The sequence below is a fragment of the Sapajus apella genome, unplaced genomic scaffold (genome assembly GCF_009761245.1).
Source record: "Sapajus apella isolate SASKATOON/1434 unplaced genomic scaffold, GSC_monkey_1.0 scaffold14, whole genome shotgun sequence".
In the NCBI taxonomy this organism is placed as follows: domain Eukaryota; kingdom Metazoa; phylum Chordata; class Mammalia; order Primates; family Cebidae; genus Sapajus; species Sapajus apella.
Window position 1 is genome coordinate 29,596,125 of NW_022436954.1, and position 22,970 is coordinate 29,619,094.

Below are 22,970 nucleotides of genomic sequence, written 5' to 3' on the forward strand. Positions count from 1 at the left end.
TTGTAAAAGTTTTCATCTTTGTCATCTTCACATTGAATAGGTAGAGGAGGAGGAAGGACTGGTCTTGCTATCTCAGTTATCACAGAGGTGGAGGAGGTAGAAGGGAATGCAGGAGAGGCAGGCACACTTTGTGTAACTTTTATTACACTTACACAAATCTAAGTGGACCTGCACAGTTCAAACTTGTGGTGTTCAAAGGTCACCTGTATATCTTAGCAGTGCACTCATTCCAAATAATCATTAACTTGGTTAAAAAAGGTATTAAAAACTTTAATGCCCAATTTACAAGAACTACAGGATAAAAAGAAACATGATAAAGGACAGCCAAGACCTGTAATCGGAAAAATTCAGACTGAGGAAAACTCAAGAACAACTGACCAAGTATATTCAACAACGGAGACAGACACACAGAGAGACAGACAAAAAGACAGAGGGGAAGGGTAGAAGGAGAAAGGAGAACTTAGACTTTTTTTTTTTTTTTTTCTGAGAGAAGTCTCTTGTCCCCCAGGCTGGAGTACAATGGCTTAATTTTGGCTCACTATAACCTCTGCCTCCCAGGTGCAAGCAATTCTCCTGCCTCACCCTCCCGTGTAGCTGCCACCACACCCACCTAATTTTTGTATTTTTAGTAGAGATGGGATTTCACCATGTTGGCCAGGCTGGTCTTGAATGCCTGACCTCAGGTGATCCGCCCAACTTTGCCTCCCAAAGCGGAGGGATTACCGGTGTGAGCCACCACGACCCGGCCAGATTTTTAGAGACTTAAACACATTAACCAATTGCAATTTATTATTTGGATGTCCATTTGAATAAAATCATTTGAGATCATCATATTTCAACACTAACTAGAGACCTGATATTTAGGAATTGTAGGTTTATGTGAATGACAATGGTGTTGTGGTTTAACATCCTTTTGGTCATACATACTGACATTTTGTTTTTGTTTTTTTTTGAGACGGAGTTTCGCTCTTGTTACCCCGGCTGGAGTGCAATGGCACGATCTCGGCTCACCGCAACCTCCGCCTCCCGGGTTCAGGCAATTCTCCTGCCTCAGCCTCCTGAGTCGCTGGGATTACAGGCACGCACCACCATGCCCAGCTAATTTTTTGTATTTTTAGTAGAGACAGGGTTTCACCGTGTTGACCAGGATGGTCTCGATCTCTTGACCTCGTGATCCACCCGCCTCGGCCTCCCACAGTGCTGGGATTACAGGCTTGAGCCACCGCGCCCGGCCCCATACTGACATTTTATATAAGAAATGATATCTGAAATTTGCTGGGGTGAGGAAATGAGTGAAGGTATAGATTAAACAAGATTGGCCATGAGTTGGCTGTTGTCAATATTAGTTAATGGGTACAAGGAAGAGTTCATTATTCTATTCTCCCCACTTTTATGTATGTTTGAAATTTTCCACAATAAGACTAAAAAAATGTTGAAGTTTTCAGAAGCATTAGGAGTCTGATATCTGATTTGTCTACAACTTAAGGTAATTAGCAAATTCTTTTTATCACAGCCTAAGCTTCTATCTTGCATCTTTAAGGAGTACCTTTCAAAACACAAACACCACTCCTATTAACATGTAATTATCGTTTTTACTGTTGAATACTTTCTTAAACACTGCAATGTCATATCATCTAAATTCCTATTATGTTCTATAAAGTATTGCCCACAGTAATTATAAATTAACTCACCTAAAGTAAGTACTTAAAAGTGATATACCACATGACTAATACTCAGTTTCTGACACACAAAGTCATAAAAAAAAATTTTATTAAGTAGAATTTAGAGCTTCCAAGCTTACAAATGTGATTGGATATTTAGGATACATAATTTATTCTTAAAATACACAAGTTATATACAGACATTAAAAACTTAGTTTCCAAAATACTCAATAAAGATATCTGGGTGACACTTATAGAATTGACCTAGTAATTTTTTCTTCTCTTTGGCAGAAAGTTTTGAATCCTCATCAATAGTTTTTAGTAAATTCAACAGTTCATCTTTGGTTGTCTTCTGTGTATTGCTAGAATAGTCACGTTGATCAATTCTCTGGCAATAAATATATCCTTAAAGTTTAAAAGTAAAAAAAGTTAATGACTCAGTTCCTCAGAAAAATCAAGCAATATTCTTGTCTTTATGTTTTTCTTCCCCATTTTGTAATATGCACTGAAAATGGTAAGCACTGCTGACTTTCTAACCCTGGTTAAGTTGCTTAGTCTGAATAACTCTGAGGAGAATGTTTTAAATTTGGTTGAAATTAAAGTCCAACTACTTATAGCAAAACATTTTCAAAAAACACCTGAAATTTGTCTTTGGAAGATCATGAAAATATTATTTCTCAGATTACCTGCATCTCTATTTGGATCTCTTCCGTTCTGTATGGCCATAAGCTTAACACTTACAATTTTATGTAGAGTTCCAGGAATCTTAAGAAAAAGAACGGACATGGGACATTACTCAAATGCATTTTAATCTAATGATCTATTACATAAAGCTCAATTTAACTTCTTTCACAATTTTACCTTAAAAACATCTTTTTGATGATCCATTAAAAAGAGTACCAGAAGATCTGTTTTGCCTTTGGATAAATTTTTATTGTCAACAATAGCTTTCGAGAATATCCTTTTCACAACCATTCGGTTGTCACTCTATAAAAACAAAGATATCCAATAGTATATATTTAAGAGACAAGTTTAGTGTAAAAGGGAATATTAAATATTAATAGCTATTATCCATTTCAGCATACTTGATGCTGAAGATGGAATAATCTAATAATTTATAAGTATTAAGGATATTAAATACAACTAACATTTAAACAAAAGACTTACTTCTTTTTGTAATTTAAACTCAGAAGGATGTGCTGCAACAGCCATGAAATATAGTAGTCTTCTAAATTCTTCTCTATTTTGGAAATCCAAAAGCTTTAGAAGGAGCTGAGTAGCTTCTAAAGCTATTTCCGTCTTCCCATTCACTTTAGCCAAAAGAAAAAACTGCTTTTAATTGACTAAATATGACTATATTAAAGGGAACAAAACTCAAGTTACAGTTTGAGCTAAAAAGTGCACTTATTCAAAATTATTTCCAAAAGCAAAAGCAAGACTAGGAATTAACAATGAATGGTCGATACCATAAAGGCAGCTTGTTCTCAAATTGGCAACTAACACCCTAAGTCCCTGTCATATAATATCTTCAGGCATTAAATCTAACTCTTAGCTCTGTGGATAAATTCCCATTCTGTTTTTCACTAATTCAGTACATTTCGGGGTATACCATGTATACAATACTCATGTATCCAACTCTACTTAAGAAAAACAGGAGGAATTTTCTGAAACCTCCAATTCGTTTCCAACAAATTATGCAGCTCATTGGTAAAGAGACAAAGTAGAGAGTCTGCCATTTTAAAGAGATGAAGGGGGAGTAGTGGTGGTGCTGGTAACTCTTCTAAAGAAGAGAATTGCTGCTTTATGCTTCACCTTCCGGTGAATGAGAGAGAGCAGCATTATGCTCCTGGGTAATCAGAAGTTTCTGCATAACTTCAGAGGTTGTTAAAGCCTCTTTCCAAATGAGCCCTAGAAGTTTTTGAACAAACATACTTTCCATGAATTAATCCAGATCCACTCCCAGCTTGTAGTAGTACTATTTTGATTCAGTTTGAGAACAATTAACTTTTTTCTTGTTTCCTCCAAAAGGTAAATGCTAGTATCTAATTAGATCTTACTTACCTAAGAGTTCTGCAATTCCATTATGAACGTCATATAAATGATTCAACAGAGGTTTCCTGCTACTGTAGTATCTGCCAATGGCATCAAACAGAAGTTCTTTCACTAAGTCTGTTCGGTCTGGTTGCTCAGGAAAGCTTCTGCTTATTTCTACCACCATCTGGTCTGGAAGGTATTCCAAACAGTCAATTGCTGCAGAGAGCCACTCATCTTCCCTATAGGGAAGGGAGGAAGATTATTTAAAAAGCAAAGAATAACAAGTATACACAAATACACACTACTTATTTCAAGCTTGCCATCAGGATAAATTTCTACATGCTTAAGAGATGTATTTTTTTTTTTAATGTATAGCTAGATCATGTATCACATTTAAAAAAATTCAGCTAAATGTTTTATTTTTTCCTTTTTCATGAAAACAAACTCTCCACCACAATACAGAGGTGAAAAAGTGCATACAAATTCAGACTCTACTCTTGCTCTTCACATTTACAATGGAGAAGAAACTCCAAGTTACTTGCTCAGGCCTTAGGCAGGGCTAGATCCCAGATCTAAGTGCTAGGCCAGTATTTCTCCAACACAGCGTTGCTTACTTCAGAGCTCTGTGTATGATCTATTAGCTCTCCCTTTAGCTAAGACAGAATAGAGGAAGGTAACATTTCAAAATAATTATATATCAGGCCTGGCATGATGGCTCATGCCTGTAATCCCAGCACTTTAGGAGGCCAAGGCAGGTGGATCACCTGAGGACAGGAGTTCGAGACCAGCCTGGCCAACATGGTGAAATCCCGTCTCTACTAAAAATGCAAAAATTAGCTCGGCGTGGTGGTGTGCCCCTGTAATCCAAACTACTTGGGAGGCTGAGGTGGGAGAATTGCTTGAACCTGAGAGGTGGAGGCTGCACTCTAGCCTGGGCAATAGAATGAGACCCTGTCTCAAAAAAGAAACCAACAAAATAATTAAATATTATAATCTACAGTAAAATCCTGCTGGGTAACTTCAGAAACATGTTACATTTCAAGAAATAAAGTGGCAAACTTTTAATATTCGGTTTGTTTATATCTATCTTGTCTGTCTGTCTATTGCCATGGACTCAGGACAACTAATTTGGCCAGGTGAGATATCTCAGGCAGGTCATTTTATAAGGCTTTAAAAGCTGCCTTTTGATAGTCAACTGTTTATGGTATTAACAGTTCTTTGGAACGTGAACTAGTGAAGTATTGAAAATGTAAGTTGTATTTCTTTCAAACATTTTCATCCCCTTAACTAGACTGGAACACTATCTGCTAAGGCAAAAATAATAAAAAATTAGGCTCGAAAAATCTGAGAACTTACTTTAACTTTTAATAATTTTTATAGAAGAGCCTCAAAGTTATGAGTAATACAGAACTCTTCCTTAAGGAAAAAAATCTTAATTCCTTTAGCACCTAGTTAAACCTTCAAACCTTAGACTTTATTTTCAAGAGAGTAGTAACTGGAAGTAAGAGTTAACTTTCATTGTATTTTTTTTTTTTTGTGATGACGTCTCACTGTGTCACCCAGGCTACAGTGCAATGACATGATCTCAGCTCACTGCAACCTTTGCCTCCGAGTTCAAGTGATTCTCCTGCCTCAGCCTCCCAAGTAACTGGGATTACGTGCCACCACACCTGGCTAATTTTGGTATTTTTAGTAGAGATGGGGTTTTACCATGTTGGCCAGGCTAGCCTTGAACTCCTGACCTTAGTTGATTGGCCCACCTTGGCTTCCCAAAGTGCTGGGATTACAGGTGTGGGCCACCGCACCTGGCCTCATTGCATTTAATACAACTAGTTAATGAAATACATATGTAACAGGCGTTCTAGATATGTAGTCAAAGGATCTCAAGAATCTGTCAAATCTGTTTCTATTCTTCCAGGTCCCTTTGAGGAATCTTAAGAGACCAGACTGCTCATTTTAACAAAGATAAGAAGCTAAAGCACAATCATTGTCTTCACTTAATGTGGAACTTACATGTGAAACAAAAATGAATATGAAAAATGAAACAAATCTTTTTCTAATTTTGACTAATGTAATTTTGTTCTTCACATTCTCAAATACTGATAATATCAACTAACAATGCATATCTGATCCTATAAAAAATAGAACAGATTATCTTAAAATCATTATCTCAATCCATGTACAAACACACTCAAATTATTATATGTATTTCCACATACTGAGAGTCACTATAAGCCTTGAGAATCCCTCGATCCAGATAGTTACTGCTGTTGACCACGTCGGACTGCCTCTTAGGTTGAGGAACTTTAGGTACAACCTCTTGCTGTTTGAGTAAGGAGTCAAGAAGTGGAAGGTCTACAAGTTGTAGTAGACGCCCAATTGTTTCTTCTTGCCATACTTCATTAATAACTACACAGGCAAAATTACAAGGTGAAAAGTAACAATTAATAGTTACTATATACTCACCACAATATTTTTCTTTTTTTTTTTTTTTTTTTGCGAGACGGAGTTTCGCTCTTGTTGCCCAGGCTGGAGTGCAATGGCGCGATCTCGGCTCACCGCAACCTCCGTCTCCTGGGTTCAAGCAATTCTCCTGCCTCAGCCTCCCGAGTAGCTGGGACTACAGGCGTGCACCACCATGCCCAGCTAATTTTTGTATTTTTTTTTAGTAGAGATGGGGTTTCACCATGTTGACCAGGATGGTCTCGATCTCTCGACCTCGTGATCCACCTGCCTCGGCCTCCCAAAGTGCTGGGATTACAAGCGTGAGCCACCGTGCCCGGCCACCACAATATTTTTCTAAGCAGGTCTAAGCTAGTAAATTTGTGGCCAAAAAGAAAGAAAAAGTCAACCTTATGAAGTGCTTTCTTATAACAAAGTAAAACAATCCAAGATTTGTTTAGGGTGTAGGAGAAAAGACTTTGGACAACAGGAATTCTTTTCATTCTTTGTACTGTAAAAAGCAATCTGTCAGAGATAAGAGATCAAGTCATATAACATGTTAATAAGGACTCTGGAAGAAAGAATGATTCATTCAAGCTAAAAACTTGTTTGAAACCATTGGCTGCAGATTATTCCACTCAGGGTTTCCACAACTGGAATGGGGGAAAGAGGGTGGAAATCACAGTCATTAAACTATATTCTACTGCCACAGACACGGAAGAACCAAAGAATCCTGTTAATGTTTTAATGTAATTTTCAAATTTTATTTGACCTAATAAAATCTTAGTAAAAGAAATAACTTGTGAAAAATTTCATGTTTAAGAAAGGAAAAAAAAAAAAAAGAAATCTCTGAGAGCATATTTTCAATACAAATCTGCATGCAAAACATCTCAGATCTGAACCTTTGCCAGCTGATTGGACAAAAGTCAGTGTTCAAGAGTTGTAACACTGATCTATTTGTTAAAGATAAAAGACTTCTGTTAAAATTGAACATAAACAGCTTTAATACAGAGTGTACTCTTTCTCTGTACTTTGAATATTTAAATCCTAATAAAGGTTAAGATTTTAAAATTTTAAATAACTCTGAAGTTAGTCTTCTACTTCTTTGTTTCATCTTTAACTTACCTTGTGGAGATAAGGTTGCAAAGACATTTACATGAGGGGAGCTGGCAGGCTTTAAACTCAGATTTTCCCATAGGTCCTCTAAACTGGCTGATTTGATATCGGATGACTTAAATAATGCATCTGTATACCTAAAATGAATTCATTTCAGAAATGAACATTTACTAAGCCCACAGAAATATTTTAGTATTTGAGAGCTGAGTTTCTGCAGAGTTATGCATTTCAGAGCAAAAACACAACAAATGCAAATTCTAAGAGTGGAATAAAATATGAAAACACCCACCTTCTTACTCAAGCATAAACCTATTTTGTTCTCCTTTAAACATTTTCTTAGATTTAAGTAATTCAATGACTAAAGTCTTAGTCACCAGTTTAAAAATGTGATCAAACATAAGCGAACTTCATTATTTGTACTGGTTTTATCAGTTATCTCTTTCTGGGGCATTCTTTGGTGGACAATGCTTACAGTTTTCTAAATACAGATCTATAGCCCTTTACCTGCTATTCTGAAACCTAAAAAGCTTTGAAAATCAAGTTTATTTAGAGCTCATATTGTGACAAAACCTGTCCCGAGACTGTCAGCTTTTATTTATCCTGGTTAGTATATTCTCTTCTTTATCACAAATATCATTATGCTTGATTACCAGATGCTGTCCCAGATGCCTGTAGGGGTGTTGAACCATATATATGCACAAGGTAACTTTTCTAAATGCTCCAAAGTTCCAAATTCCTAAATGCATCTTGTCCTAAGGATTTCATTTAAAGTATGTAGACCTGCATCTGAAAGTGTTACCTGTGACTTTACCTTATCCTCATGTTTCCTTTCTTTTTTTTTTTCCCCAAGTACAGTTTCCATTTTGTTTTTCTCCAGAGAATAGTTATCTTCAATCTTTTACTCAGCTCCTTACATGGGTTTTGGTGGGGGTCGTGGGACAGCACCCGCAGGTTTAAATAGGGGTGGGGGTGTTTGGTCCTTGCAGGCTTCACGAGATCGATTCCTGACTACTTTGCTGTGAGTTACACAACTCACACAGTAATGTAGCTTCACATAGAGCTTGGGAAGTACATAGGCATCAAAGACGCTCGCTTCAGAAATATCACTGACTGCTGCAGCCTCCACTATGTTTCAAATGACGAATTTCTTAATGGCCTTGTCCTTGGGCACGCATCGGGCACAGTTCGTGCAGCAAATAGGCTGAACATAGCCACAGCCCTTTTTGGCACGACCATTGTTCCTTCTTTTCTTTGTCATTTTGGAAGCTCGCAGCAGAGAAAGCCCTCGTGTTTCCTTTCTACACATAGAGGTACATTTTATCATGTTTTAGGTTGGGTTAAAAATATGTAAAAATGGGGTTGGGCGCAGTGGCTCATGCCTGTAATCCCAGCACTTTGGGAGGCCAGGGCGGGGGATCACCTGAGGTTGGGAGTTCAAGACCAGCCTGACGAACATGGAGAAACCCTGTCTCTATTAAAAATTCAAAATTAGCCAGGCGTGGTGGTGCATGCCTGTAATCCCAGCTACTCGGGAGGCTGAGGCAGGAGAATCGCTTGAACCCAGGAGGTAGAGGTTGCGGTGAGCCAAGAACGCACCATTGTACTACAGCCTGGACAATGAGTGCGAAACTCCATCTCAAAAAAAAAAAAAAAAAAAATGTAAAAATGTATCAGGTGCTGTGGCTTACACTTGTAATTCCAACACTTTAGCAGGATCACTTGAGCCCAGGAGTTTGAGACCAGCCTAGGCAACATAATGGGACTCTGTCTCTACAGAAAAAAAAAAAAAAAAAATTAGCCGCATGGTGGTACATGCCTGTAGTCCCAGCTACTGGGAGGCTAGGGTGGGAGGATCGCTCGAGCCCAGGAGGCAGAGGTTGTAGTGAGTTGAGATCACACCACTGCACTCCAGTCTAGGTAAAAGAGTAAGACACTGTCTCAAATATATATATATATATATATATATATATATATATATATATGTGCACGCACACATACACAGAGAGACACAGACATATATTTGAAAATGAATACATTAAAATTCTGCCTTTAGGTCAGATCTGAATTATAAGAGCTTCAATTATACCTCTATGTCACCCCTGCAGAGTTTAGCTGAGGGTAACAAAGGGGAAAAGGTAAAGTTGGTTTACTTCACAAGTAGCTCTAAGTTCATTATGCACTTATCACCACATCCATTTCAATCACTGGATTCCACAATTCTGTCTCCCCAGTTTTCCTTTAAATGATTCCTTCTTCCCTCCCACTGCAATTTGGGTTTCTCTCTGCCTGCCTTCGCTGTGTTCTCATACCACTTGGTATGAGAACATTTTTTACACTGTAACTATAACCTGAAGCAGGCAAATCAAAGTGTGTTGACTGCTTCTGCTAAATACGACTAGGAGATACCCAATAAAGTTAACAAAATTTCATTGTACTTTATCAAATTTACCCACAGATCCATATTTTGGCCACATTTAATGCTAAAAATGTAAATATAAAGCCAGTCGACATCTCATAAAAAGGTAGACAAAGCATTGCCAATATCCCCATAATAATCTAACATTATATACTAACCTAGAAGGTGAATACAGTTTGTTCTCTTTGCCTAACTCACTGTCTTGGTTAGGTATTGTTGTGAATCTATAAAGGCTGGAACTACTATCTTCAAATGTAGGTTTTTTGTCTTTTCCAAAGACTTTGGTTGGAACTGCTTCAAATACTTTGTAGTCCATAAGCGCCTGACACACTCTAACCACTTTGGCCCGAGGAATATCTACATCACCAAAATACTTATTCTGAAGTAGGTGAGAAAAAATGACATCCACAGCTTCTGAACCAACAAAGCAGTCATTGTGTCGTTTTAAACGGTGCCTTCGTTTTTTCACTTCCACTTGTGTTTGAAGAGTATTTATGATGCTGCTCCATACATATGTGGCTCCAAATGGCTTCTGAGCTACACTGAAACCTAGAAGGAGAAAAATCATAGAGAAACTGGGATTTAGTACCTTGTTCATTTGTAATAAGGTCTAAACAATCCTTAGGCAAAAACGTAGTAATGTCCAAAGTTATTGATAAAGAACAATTATGAGGGTTGCTTATAGAAATACTGTTATTAATAGCAATTCATTTAAAAAATCAGAACTTATTATATACAAACACTGTTCTATGTGCTAAGATACAACAGTAAGCAAAAGAAGATCTCTGTTCTCAGAAACTTAAGACTTTGTAGGAAGATACAGATAATCCATGTGTGTTAGATCAGTGCTAAGAAGAAAAACAAAGCTGGGTAAGATAAGGAATGCTACTTTAAATGCATGTCAGGAAAGACCTGTGTGGTAAGGTTATACCTGAGCGGAAACTCAAGTAAAACCAAGAAGCAAGGAGCAAGCTCTGTAGACATCTGGGGAAAAGCAGGGAAAACAGAAAGAGCAAATGCCCTGAGGTGGGAGTGTGCTCCATAGGATAGGAAGGAGGTCAGAGTGGTGTGGGGAGGGAGAGAACAGTTAGTTAGATCAAAGAGGGTGTGGGGCTGGGGTTTGAGACTGGGAATTAGGAGGACACATCAAGTAGGACCTGTGGCAGTTAGCAGTTATGTACAAGAATTCTATTACATGCCTTATAAATTGTCTAATATTCAATAGCAACCTATGAGGTATGTATTGTTTCCATTTGAGAGATGGAAAACAGAATCACAGAGGTTACATGTCACTTCCAGATATTATATTGAAAGAGGTAGTACTGGGACTTGGCTCGTGTTTTAGATAACTTTGAAGTACTTATGAGTCACACGTATACACCACACACACACACACACACACACACACACACACACACACACACACACCACACACAGTCATGCACCACAAAACATTTCTGTCAACAATGGGTCACATATAACAGTGGTCCTATACAATTATAATGGAACTTAAAATTTCCTGCTCCTATCTCTCGCTGTACGTTTTCTATGTTTGGATATGCAAGTACTTATCATTGTGTTACAACTGTCTACAGCATTCAGTACACTCTGCAGGTCTATAGCCAAGGAACAACAGGCTATACCACATAGCCTAGGTGTGTAGTAGGCTGTACCATACACACTATGATATTTGCACAACAGTGAAATCACCTGGCAATACATTTCTCAAAACATATCCCCGTCATTACACTATGCATGACTGTATACACACATAAACGCATGCAATCATTGCAGGAATAAACTAGCATTTTTAAAGCCTCCTATTACCTAGGCTTATTAGTTAAATATACTTTGTATGCAGGGTAAAGTAAAAATTTGGTTCTTGCCCTATAGGAGCTTATGACCTACTGCAAAGATAGAATAGGCACAGAAGTAAATCAAGATTTTTGCCAAACACAAAGGTGAAAACAAACTTTCAAAAACATCCTATTATATTTTTCATCATTGTAATTAACAGATATTTGGCAATCAACAGGTCTTAGGTTTTTGTAAACCAATGGAACGAATTCTAGCGAATCACCCACCTGGTGCTGGCTGGCTGTCTCTTTCTTTTCATAAAGAGTATAACCTTTAATGTGTTACACTTTTCAATGATCCTCTGAAAATTCAGCAGTCCTAATTTAAGCCCCCATTTATGTTAAGTATATTACTTCCTTTATTTTTAGGATATTTTGGGAGAGAACTTGAAGTTATTACTTCCTTTAAGATAGTCTAAAAAAGAAGATCATATGCATAAGTATAATGGTAAGGAAAACAGGGAATTATAATTTTAAAGAAACTGCTACTTGAAATTATCTTCCTACTTTTTTAGGCAAAATAGAATGTGTAAGAAGGTGAATGCATAAGATAAGCTTCTGAAGGACATTAAAACTCCTCTACAACCTGGTCAACATGGTGAAACCCCTTCTCTACTAAAAATACAAAAATTAGCTGGGCGTGGTGGCAGGAGTCTGTAATCCTAGCTACTTGGGAAGCTGAGGCAGAGAATTGCTTGAACCCAGGAGGTGGAGGTTGCAGTGAGCCAAGATCACTCACTCCACCCTGGGTGACAGAGCGAGACTTCTAAAAACTCCTCTTAATGCACTAGAGACATAAGTTTTAAGTGGGTAATTTGAAATTCATCTCTTACGTTGCAATAAATACAAGGAGTACACTGAACCACTACATTGTTTTCACTGGTAGCATAATTCTGTAGCTTCTAGCAATTTAAACATCTTTATTCTATAGCTGCTAGCAATTTAAACATCTTTACAGTGAAAATAACACACACACAAACACACAGCCCTTTATTGTTTATCTGTATATTTCTAATACCAAAAATAGATGGGTAATTTACCACCTCCCCATTATTATAATGTTGGTTTAAAATGATCAGCAAGACTAATTGTCAAAATTGTGTTTTAAATTTGAAGATATTTCATATGCCAGTAGTAAACAAAGATGGAATTGTTGCCAGTCTTCCAAATATAGCGTGAGCTGTTTCAGGAACTGAATTATGGAGAATTGACTAGATGAATAAAGCTGGAATTAGATTTACTACTGGTATAGTATTTAGTCTCTATTGAACAGAGCAAGAATGAGGCATTTAATGGAATCTCAAAGTCAGTCCAGGTCATTCCTGGTATCCAGAACTCAGGAGTAGTTGTACTGTTTCCAGCCACAATGCATAAACATTGTTAGCGACTAATATTCTTAACTTCCTAAAATACCAGAGATCATAAATAAGATTTAAACAAACAGTTTCTGCTTAACTTTTCAAATCTTTATTATTCATAGCTAACATCCGAGTATTTACACTATGACAGCTTCTGTTTTCCCTCATTTAGTTCTGATAAGCTTCTCTGCAAAATGATTAATAATCCTATTTTGAGGAAACTGAGGCTCAGTGAGTTAAACCTACCCTCAGTTAGACAGCTAATAAATATATACTTGTTTTTCCTAGTACTTAAATATAAATACATGAAAAGTCAGCCACCAGATAAGTTGTTTAAGCATTAACCTTTCGTTGGAAACTTGGATTAAGTGAAACAGCTTTAAGAGAGCCAAGAGATAAAACGAACTCTAAGAACCCTTAACTAAGCTATTTAAAAATAGTCAATACTCCTAAAATAAGGCAGGATATCATAAAGTCTGTAATAAATACTACCACAGTACATACACGGGTAAGACAGGAAAAGGAAGACATGCAAGATTCAAACTTAGATCAGACTGCCTTTTAAGTACCAACGAGACAGACTTTTGGGCTAGTGACAGATAATATAAAGATGAAACACATTAAGTCACAACACTTGAGCTACAAGTAGGTTAGCATACAAATCCTAAATGATAAAGCTGAGTCACTTTTTTTTTTTTTTTTTTTTTGAGATGGAGTCTTGCTCTGTCACCCAGGCTGGAGTGCAGTGGCAGTATCTCAGCTCACTGCAACCTCTACCTCCCAGGTTCAAGCAATTCCCTGCCTCAGCCTCCTGAGTAGCTGAGATTACAGGCACGCGCCACCATGCCTGGCTAATTTTCATATTTTTAGTAGAGATGGGGTTTCACCATCTTGGCCAGGCTGGTCTTGAACTCCTGACCTCGTGATCCACCCGCCTCAGCCTCCCAAAGTCCTGGGATTACAGGCATGAGCCACCGCACCTAGCCAGCTGAGTCACTTATTAATTACAGACCACTAAGACAGCTGAAGAGTGTGGTGAGAGAGGGGATATTTGGCCTCAATGAGTAGAAAGGGCTAATCCTCACAAAGGAATTAAGAGGTAAAGAATAAATTTCCCCATATTAACTTGTGGGAAATCAGGAGGTTTTACAGGTTGGGTAACACTGTATAAAAGATTAAAGAACTGGTTAGAGCAGAATAGTAGGCATTTGTGAACCACACGTTTCCAGAGTCCTCCAGGCATGATACAATACAGCCCTCACAGGCCCCCTCTGTTCTCACTGACCATTAATTCCCAACCATTGCATCCTGGGATACTTCCCTTCAAGCACCACCACCCACAGACCCAAACTAGCTCATGTTCATACAGATGCTTTCATACACAACGTACCCTGGACTTGATAAGTAAATGTTCCAAAACCCATACCAGAATAACCTGTTTTTTTAAATACTGACTTCACGAGCTGAACACATATCCCTCACATGTTGGTTTTAAACTTATTTATCATCATCTAAAAGCTGAGATAAATATTGGGATAGCAGATCACGGCCCAGTAAAATGATTTACTGTGATTTCTAAACAGGATTTAAGATACCAGAAATAGACAATGAATGTTTTTTAAATCTTGCAATCAGAATTAAGGGTTCAACTTGTCCTCAAACCTCACTTTCAGATGAGCTAAACAACCATTTAAAATGCATCATTATCTATATCTTGATGCTTCCTTACTTACATTTGGTCAAGTATATATATATATATATTTTTTTTTTGGAGATGGAGTTTCACTCTTGTTACCCAGGCTGGAATGCAATAGCGCGATCTTGGCTCATCGCAACTTCCGCCTCCTGGGTTCAGGCAATTCTCCTACCTCAGCCTCCTGAGTAGCTGGGATTACAGGTACGTGCCACCATGCCCAGCTAATTTTTTGTATTTTTAGTAGAGATGGGGTTTCACCATGTTGACCAGGATGGTCTCGATCTCTTGACCTTGTGATCCACCCGCCTCGGGCTCCCAAAGTGCTGGGATTACAGGCTTGAGCCACCGCGCCCGGCCCTGGTCAAGTATTTTCTAAAGGCATCATGACAAATGGAGTCAAAGAGTTTAGAGATCAACTGTAAAAACTCTGGATAAGAGACAATCTCTGTAAGTAGGTTTCTTCACCTATTGATAGTTGAACACAATATTTTAGGTTAGTTTCAGGTCTAAATAGAGGTCAGCTATAAAAACTCTACGTAAGAGACAATCTCTGTAAGTAGGTTTCTTTATCTACTGATAAAATAGCTGAACACAGTATTTTAGGTTAGTTTCAGGTCAAAACTGCCAGGCCAGGCATAGTGGCTCACTCCTCTCATCCCAGGACTTTGGGAGGCCACAGTGGGAAGATTGCTTGAGGTCAGAAGTTTGAGGTTACAGTGGGCTAGGACTGCACCACTGCACTCCAGCCTGGGTGACAGAGACCCTGTCTTTAAATAAACTGCTGACTATAGGAATGTAAAGACTGAAATTTTATGTCCTCCATTTAGATAAGGACACTGAACATCTAATACGGCAGACTTATAGGCAAGAAAGGAAGCATACGGACAAATCTGACCCTACCAGATACAAAACTCTTTTGGAAGGTTGCCTAAGGAGGCTCAGAAATCATTTAATTACCTAACATACAACACATGGTCTTATGCACTATATAAATCTAGGTTAACCATATATTTTATTGCACTTTAGGTTCTGGGGTACATGTGCAGAACATGCAGGACTGTTGCATAGGTACATACATGGAAATGTGGTTTGCTGCCTCCATCCCTTAACCTTCATTTTTCAAGCAGTCTCATCCTTATTTGCTTGCAAACAATAGCTATTTTTCAAAAGCTGCCCTTCACATGTATTTGAACACTACTGAAAAAAAAAGCTTACAATAATAAAAGTTAAACTTCTAAGATAATATTGAACACTTACATATGTGTGTGTAGTGCCAGTAATAATCATCTTCACTTCTAAGAATTCACACTAAATAATCAAGTTATAATAATTCCCTAAAAATTTCAGGAAATTACGTTTACCCAAAAATTAGGGATAATCAGCATCAACCATAATCCATCCTGTCAGCAACTCTAGTCCTACTATGAAAACCTATTCAAAGGGAAAACAATTGTATAATCACTTCAAATAGTGAGATTATATTAAATCTTTAGAAGTAGATCAATATACACATTATAAAATTGGATCCCAATGTAAGGTAAACATACACACAGGATTACTAAAACACGCTACCTCTTAATGAACATAAAACAATTTTGTTTTCATTCTTGGGCTTTAGACTGGACTTCAAAAAAAAGGGAACTGAATCCAGATAGCTGACATTTTTCCATAAAGCTTTGTGAGCTAGTGCCTGATTTCTTTCAGATTTCCTTATAGTTTATAGAGGTTTAAATTATTTAATTGCCTTACAGATTGCCTCAATATAATACAATTGATTAGTCAAAATTTGCTAGTTGTTGATTATTGCCAACTACTAAAAATCTGTTTTTTTTCTTTTTTGAGACAAAGTCTTGCTCTGTCGTCCAGGCTGGAGTGCGGCAGTGTGATCTTGGCTCACTACAACCTCCGCCTCTTGGGTTCAAGCAATTCTCCTGCTTCAACCTCCTGAGCAGCTGGGAATACAGGTGTGCACCACCACACCCAGATAACTTTTGGATGTTTAGTTGAGATAGGGCTTCATCATGTTGGCCAGGCTAGTCTCGAACTCCTGGCCTTGGATGATCCACCCCGCCTCAACCTCCCAAAGTGCTGGCATTACAGGTGTGAGCCACTACACCCTGCTCATAAAAAACATTTTAAACAAAGTTTAACCCAGTGGTTTTCAGTGGGTGATTATACCCACCACACGGCATGTATGGAGACATTTTTGATTGTCACAATGAATGTGGGTACTCCTGGCATCTCATGGGTAGAGGCCAGGGATGCTACTAAACATCCTACAATGCACAGACAGCCCCCACTACAAAGAAAACATCCATAGTGCCAAGGTTAAGAAACCTTGGGTTAACTGAAGACTGTTCAGACATGGAAACTTGTGCTAATGCAACAGAGAGTGCTAGGTGCTATGACTACAAAGAATTAGACTAACAGTGTGGACTTTGCAGTCCCAGGGACCTGAGTTCCATCACTGGGTCCATCATTTACTGATAACACAATCTTGGGCAAACTGCCTAACTTTTCTATTGCAAAACAGAGCTAACTCCACTTCTTTCACTCACTGTGAGGATCATGAGACAACATGTTAATGTGTCTAGCAAAATGCCCAGAAATTAACATATGTATCACTAAAAACAAAAGGAGAAAACTGTCACAGTCTAGAAGAGTCTAAGGAAACCTGACAACTCAAGGTAATACAGTATCTTGGATGGGATCTTGGAAGACAACATTAGGCAAACACCAAGGAAATCTAAGTGTGGACTTCAGTTAATAATTATATGTATCAATATTGGTTCATTAATTATGACAAATGGACCATACTATCCACAACCTTAGGAGTTTACCTTTTACCTAGTCCTACTACCTGGATGATAATGTCAATCTCTGAACAGTATTCAATCACATAAAGGCCACCAGGAGTTGAGAAGGCAAGATGTGGCACATACTAGAGGATTTAACTTTTCATCAGAAAATAACAAATCTATAAATCCTAAATCACTTAGGATTTAATTTTTTTTTTTTTTTTTTTTTTTTTTTTTGAGACGGAGTTTCGCTCTTGTTCTGAAGGCTGGGGTGCAATGGCGCGATCTCGGCTCACCGCAACCTCCGCCTCCTGGGTCCAGGCAATTCTCCTGCCTCAGCCTCCTGAGTAGCTGGGATTACAGGCATGCGCCACCATGCCCAGCTAATTTTTGTATTTTTAGTAGAGATGGGGTTCCGCCATGTTGACCAGGATGGTCTCAATCTCTTGACCTCGTGATCCACCCGCCTCGGCCTCCCAAAGTGCTGGGATTACAGGTGTGAGCCACCGCACCCAGCTAGGATTTAAGATGATTTTAAGAAATATTTGTTTTTCTTTCAAAAGAGGTTTTAAAATATTACTCACAGAATTGTCAAGACAACAAAGAAAAAGGACATTTGTTGGACAGTAACCAAAACCTCATGAAAATAACAGACAAATGTAGAAAGAATTGTGTTTATGGTGTTAAAACTGGACAGTGGTGACTGAGTGGAAAAATTTCCTATACTATGATCCCAAGATTGCAACACTTTTACTGGATATTGGTTCTGGTAGTCCAAAGTTTATTTTCCTGCTAGTTGGCATTAGAGGCATCATGCTGAAGACTGCGATTGCCTCTAAAAAGAAGGGTGCAGGTAGGTAAAAGGAGTCTCTACAAACAAGAAAAATTGAAAGTATCTATGTGAATTATCAACAAAAGCAGACATTAGTCCCTGCTTTAATTCACAAAGATTAATGAGACAGCATATGGGAAGTACTTTTGAGCTCCCTGGAAAAGTGATACCAGGCAAACTCAAAGAATTAGGTTACAGTATAAAGGGATAACAGGATAACAGACCACTTTCTTGTTTGTCACATTAAAAGACAAGTGTCTTTGATGTACTGGCCGAAGACTGGCATATAGATCTCATTTCTTGTACATAAATCAGGTACTTGGTCATTACAGCCCCTTTGAGGTAAGGGAGAGCTACTAATTGGTGGAGAAACAGAAGTATGCAGCTGCCTGTCAGAGCACACAGAAAAAGAATGGCCAGGAACCAAGAACAGTGTGCTACCATTACTTGGCTCACTGGGACTATGACAAGACAACTAAAAGGTGAAAGAAGGGCTAACAAATGTTACCAGGTCGGGATTCCAGCGGTAGCAAGCAAAATGAATGAGAATAGCAGCGAGCCCCTCACTGTCCACTGCAGCTGGTGTGCAGAGGACATTGGTTTTTTTTTCTTTCCCTTCTACTCCTGATAACCAGCACTTCTTCAACTCTTTCTTCTGAGAGTCATCTAATTGATTTCTGAATACATATTCTCTTACACCATCTAAGAACCTGTTCACAAATGCCCAAAGACCCAGAATTTCAGCTATTAGAGAAGACAGGGTATCATGTTTTTATTTTAAGCAGGTGACATTTGGGAATTTCCTTCACTTTAACTTTTCATCAGTAAATAACAAATCTATATAAATCCTAAATCACTTAGGATTTAAGAGAATTTTAAGATTTTTTTTTTCAAAAGAGGTTTTAAAATATTACAGAATTGTCAAGACAACAAAGAAAAGGGACATTTGTTGGACAGTAACCAAAACCTCATGAAAATAGATAAATGTAAAGAGAATTGTGTTTAGGGTGTTAAAACTGGACAGCTGTGACTGAGTAGAAAAAGATTTCTCAAGACTGTTCTCAATATCATTTGGTTTTAAATTCCCAAAGGTCTTAGTATTTTTCTTTACACAACAAAAATCGAGATATTCTCAATGTGGCCACTATGCTTATCTGAATCCTTTACATGGGAGCAGACTAAGGTCAATATTATATTTCTTAGAAAAGAACAAGTGAAAAATGGTTCTCTATCATAATTTATCATTTGCATTTTGAAGATTAAAAGAAGCATTAGTCAGCAAGTCAACCACAAGAGTAGGACCACTGAGATGCACCCTTGAGACCCAGAGGAAGGAATCACAGTTTCACTGGTTGGTGTTTTTTACAAATGAACGGCTTTTGTCAGAAAGGGAACCAATTCCTATGACACCCCAGACTGGAGCTTCAGAGAGGGGAAAAGGTTGTTAACCAAAAGAAAAACGCCGAGTGTTATTCGAGTATCTTAACAGTTATGAGTCACCCCTATTAACTGAGTTGTAGGTCTGCTATAACCAGCATTTTACAAGTGATCATCATCTGAAGAAACCAGGTTCCTGAATTAACTGCCCCCAAAAGACACGATTAAGCTGGTGGCAGAATTTGCCAGCTTCTCTCCTAATTTCATGTAACTATTTTTTAAGTCAAAAACTTCTATTCAGGAAAATACTGCTTATTAATAAACAAGTATTAATAAATATCTTTTATGCCAAATTCCTGCCGGTAGAACTCACATAACCTCTCATCCCTCCCAGGAAGAGTCTGGGGAGACAAGCTGACTCTTGACTGCTAGCAGTCTGGAGAACAAAGTGGGGAAGGGAGGCGCTCGGCCCCTGGCCATACTGCGCAGTCAAGGTTTGTGGTTGAGACAGAGGGCAAAGAGCTACAGAAATTCCAGATACCACACTTGTCGCCGGCAGCACCGCGGGGCACATCCCGGAGCTCCCCGGCGCGTGCCTGGCACGTTAGCGGGCGCGCAGACTAACGCGCGGTCAAATTGGGAGTTTGAGAAAAAGCTGGGCTGTGCGGGCGGGGTCTGCCGCCTGCAGCCCACCAGCCAGAGCGAAACCCGATCTGCCCGCTCGGCTCGGGCGCTAGCCAAGTGGTTGCAGCTGTGCGGGGCTCGCCCAGCCGGCCGTTGCCGGGCGCAGACGGCCGAACGCCCCACGCCGCCCGCCCCGCGCTGCACCCAGCCCGCGCATCCCAGCCCGCCCTGCGCCGTCCCGGGCAGGGGTCCTCGGCACCTACCCGGAGGCCTGTGCGCGGGGCTGTGGAGAGCCGAGAGGTTCAGCGCGGCAGCCTTCTCCCGCACCGTGGCCATGGCCTCGCTCCCGGGACACCAACTAGTCCGACAGCTTCACCGCGCACTGAGCGCCACCGCCGCGGCCGCTTGTTAACTGGGCGGGGCGGGGCTCCCTGCAGGCCCCGCCCGTGCTGCCGGTCACGTGTCTCCCTGGCAGCCACTGAACGTAGCCCGCGGCGCCAGCGATCCAAGTTACCTCAGGCGCGACGCCACGCGAGCGGCGGTGGGGGAGAGAGTGGTTCTCTGGGCCGGCACCACGCGGCCCGGGGCTCACATCAGCGGGGTTCGAACCGCGGCCTGCCGTGGATTAACTGGGGCACCAGGCTGGGCGCGGTAGCTCATGCCGGTAATACCAGCACTTTGGGAGGCCTATGTGGGCGGAGCGCCTGAGGACAAGAGTTCGAAACCAGCCTGGCCAACATGGTGAAACCCTGTCTCTACTAAAAATACAAAAATTAGCTGGGCTTGGTGGCGGGTGCCTGTAATCCTAGCTACTCGGGATGCCGAGGCACAAGAATCGCTTGAACCCGGGAGGTCACACCACTGCACTCCAGCCTGGGCGACAGAGCGAGACTCTGTCTCAAAAAAAAAAAAAAAGAAGAAAGAGAAAAGAAAGAGAAAGAGAGAGAGAGAGAAAAGAAAGAAAAGAAAAAGGAAAGAAAAGAAAGAAGAAAAAAAGAGAAGCCGGCGACCTGGCAAGCTGCCTAACTGCAGTGTTCTCACCTGTGATGCGGGGGTAGGTGTAGTACCTGCTTCACTGAGGTGTTTGTTTTTTAATGAGGTTTATAGGAACCAATTCAGGTTCAGCATTTAGTAACTGAGTCCAGAATACAAGTGCTTAAAATTATGTCATAGTTATAATAATAATCATCATCGAGTTTTTCAGACATCCCTCCCTATACAGAACAAATAAATCCTATGTGGCCTAGGAGAGCAATGTCTGGAGGTCACAGGAGGGCAGCAACAAAAAAACCCTGAGACTGGCTGTCAGGAAATGTGTGCTGTCTCCAAAGAAACTGTGGGGTCGGGTGGATAGGGACACTTTGCTGCCATTGGAGTGAAGGTGGGGAGAGAAAAGGAGGAAGGGCTGTTAATGGAACACGTCTGAGGCACTTGGAAGTTGAAGCCAGGGAATCCGGGGATCCAGTGCTGGATACCTCTGAAACGATGAGTGGTCTTAGAGACCAGTAATCCAATTTCCAGATACTTGCCCGTTTTTTATTTCAAGTTTGGGAATATTGCAATCATTTTCAAAATGATTATCATGTCTTCTTAGAAGAAGGATGCTTGTGTGATTTAGGTGTAAATTAGAATGGTGTTTAGGTGGGAGTTCATTATTTTGCTTATTGGAAAGAGCTTCTACATGGGGTTGTTTCAGAGAATACATAGAAGCTGTGCCCCTAGGGACCTGGGTTTGTGGGTTGGAGGTGGGGGTCAGTTGCTGCTGCTAAGTGTCAGAAAAAGCTGGCCAGATTGGCAGCAGGAAGGGTGTTGAATCACTTAAGTCAGGTGAGGGCCTGGTTCCCTGCAGGCTCCACCCGCGCTGCTGGTCACGTGTTTGAGAGTGCAAGACCAGCCTGGCCAAGATGGCGAAACCCCGTCTTTACTAAAAATACAAAAATTAGCCGGACATGGTGGCAGGTGCCTGTAATCTTAGCTACTAAGGAGGCCGAGGCGGGAGAATCGCTTGAACCTGGGAGGCGGAAGTTGCAGTGAGCCAAGATCACGCCTGCACTCCAGCCTGTGCAACAGAGTGAGACTCCATCTCAAAAAAGAAAAAAAAAGTTGCCAACTGGTTGGCAACCTTTTTTTATGTGCCCCCTTCCCCTAATGGTAGTAAAACCCTGCTTCACTTCTGTTTAAAGATTTTCTTTGTAATCTCAATGGGCTGCTACTCACAGAAAGAGGATGCATTCAGGTCCAGTTTCTGGCACCCAATATACCAATTAACTTTATCCCCTGCTGTATAACTAAATGAACACGCAAGTCCATCTTCACTACAAACACTAATATTGGGTCGTTTGAAAAAGGCTGGTGACCTCAGTGACCATTTTGATACTTTAACATTTCAAAGAGTTTTTCACCAGCTTATGCAATAATTGTCTACCTCTTCTGGAATGCTGGAATTTTCTTCTCTACTCAGGTACTTTCTACAAACCTTGGAATAGGAAATGCCTAGCCCTTTTCCACTTTCTTCCCTGCACCGATTTTTTTCCAGGTTACCCTGATGTATTTTTTTCCCTGAGCACCTATGGCACTTATCAAATGCATTACTATTCAGCCCCTGCTTGTCTTGATACTCTCTAATTATTACAGCACACACATATCTTAATTGCCTAATAAAATTGGAAAATTGTCCAGGGCATGGAGCATGTTTTAACCTCTCAGACTTCTTTCAGCATCTGTGCATTGTTGGGCAAATAGTAGATGATTTGATTGTCC

The 22,970-nt window shown here is 39.9% G+C and overlaps 1 protein-coding gene and 1 pseudogene across 2 annotated transcripts; both read right to left on the reverse strand.

The window, feature by feature from the left end:
- Positions 1-1,755: 1,755 nt before the first annotated feature.
- On the reverse strand, positions 1,756-20,643 carry DEPDC7 (DEP domain containing 7). Of its 2 annotated transcripts, none has more exons than XM_032283640.1 (9): positions 20,474-20,643; positions 9,828-10,218; positions 7,263-7,390; positions 5,915-6,104; positions 3,723-3,934; positions 2,829-2,971; positions 2,523-2,648; positions 2,348-2,426; positions 1,756-2,066 (listed from the first exon to the last, which is right to left on the reverse strand). In XM_032283640.1, the coding sequence occupies exons 1-9, from the start codon at positions 20,544-20,546 to the stop codon at positions 1,873-1,875; spliced, it is 1,536 nt and encodes a 511-aa protein (XP_032139531.1). In that variant the 5' UTR covers positions 20,547-20,643; the 3' UTR covers positions 1,756-1,872. The 2 variants fall into 2 exon arrangements, with proteins under 2 accessions (XP_032139531.1, XP_032139532.1); XM_032283641.1 differs by lacking the exon at positions 20,474-20,643 and adding an exon at positions 11,754-11,929.
- LOC116555156 lies at positions 8,099-8,528 on the reverse strand (annotated as a pseudogene).
- Positions 20,644-22,970: the final 2,327 nt, after the last annotated feature.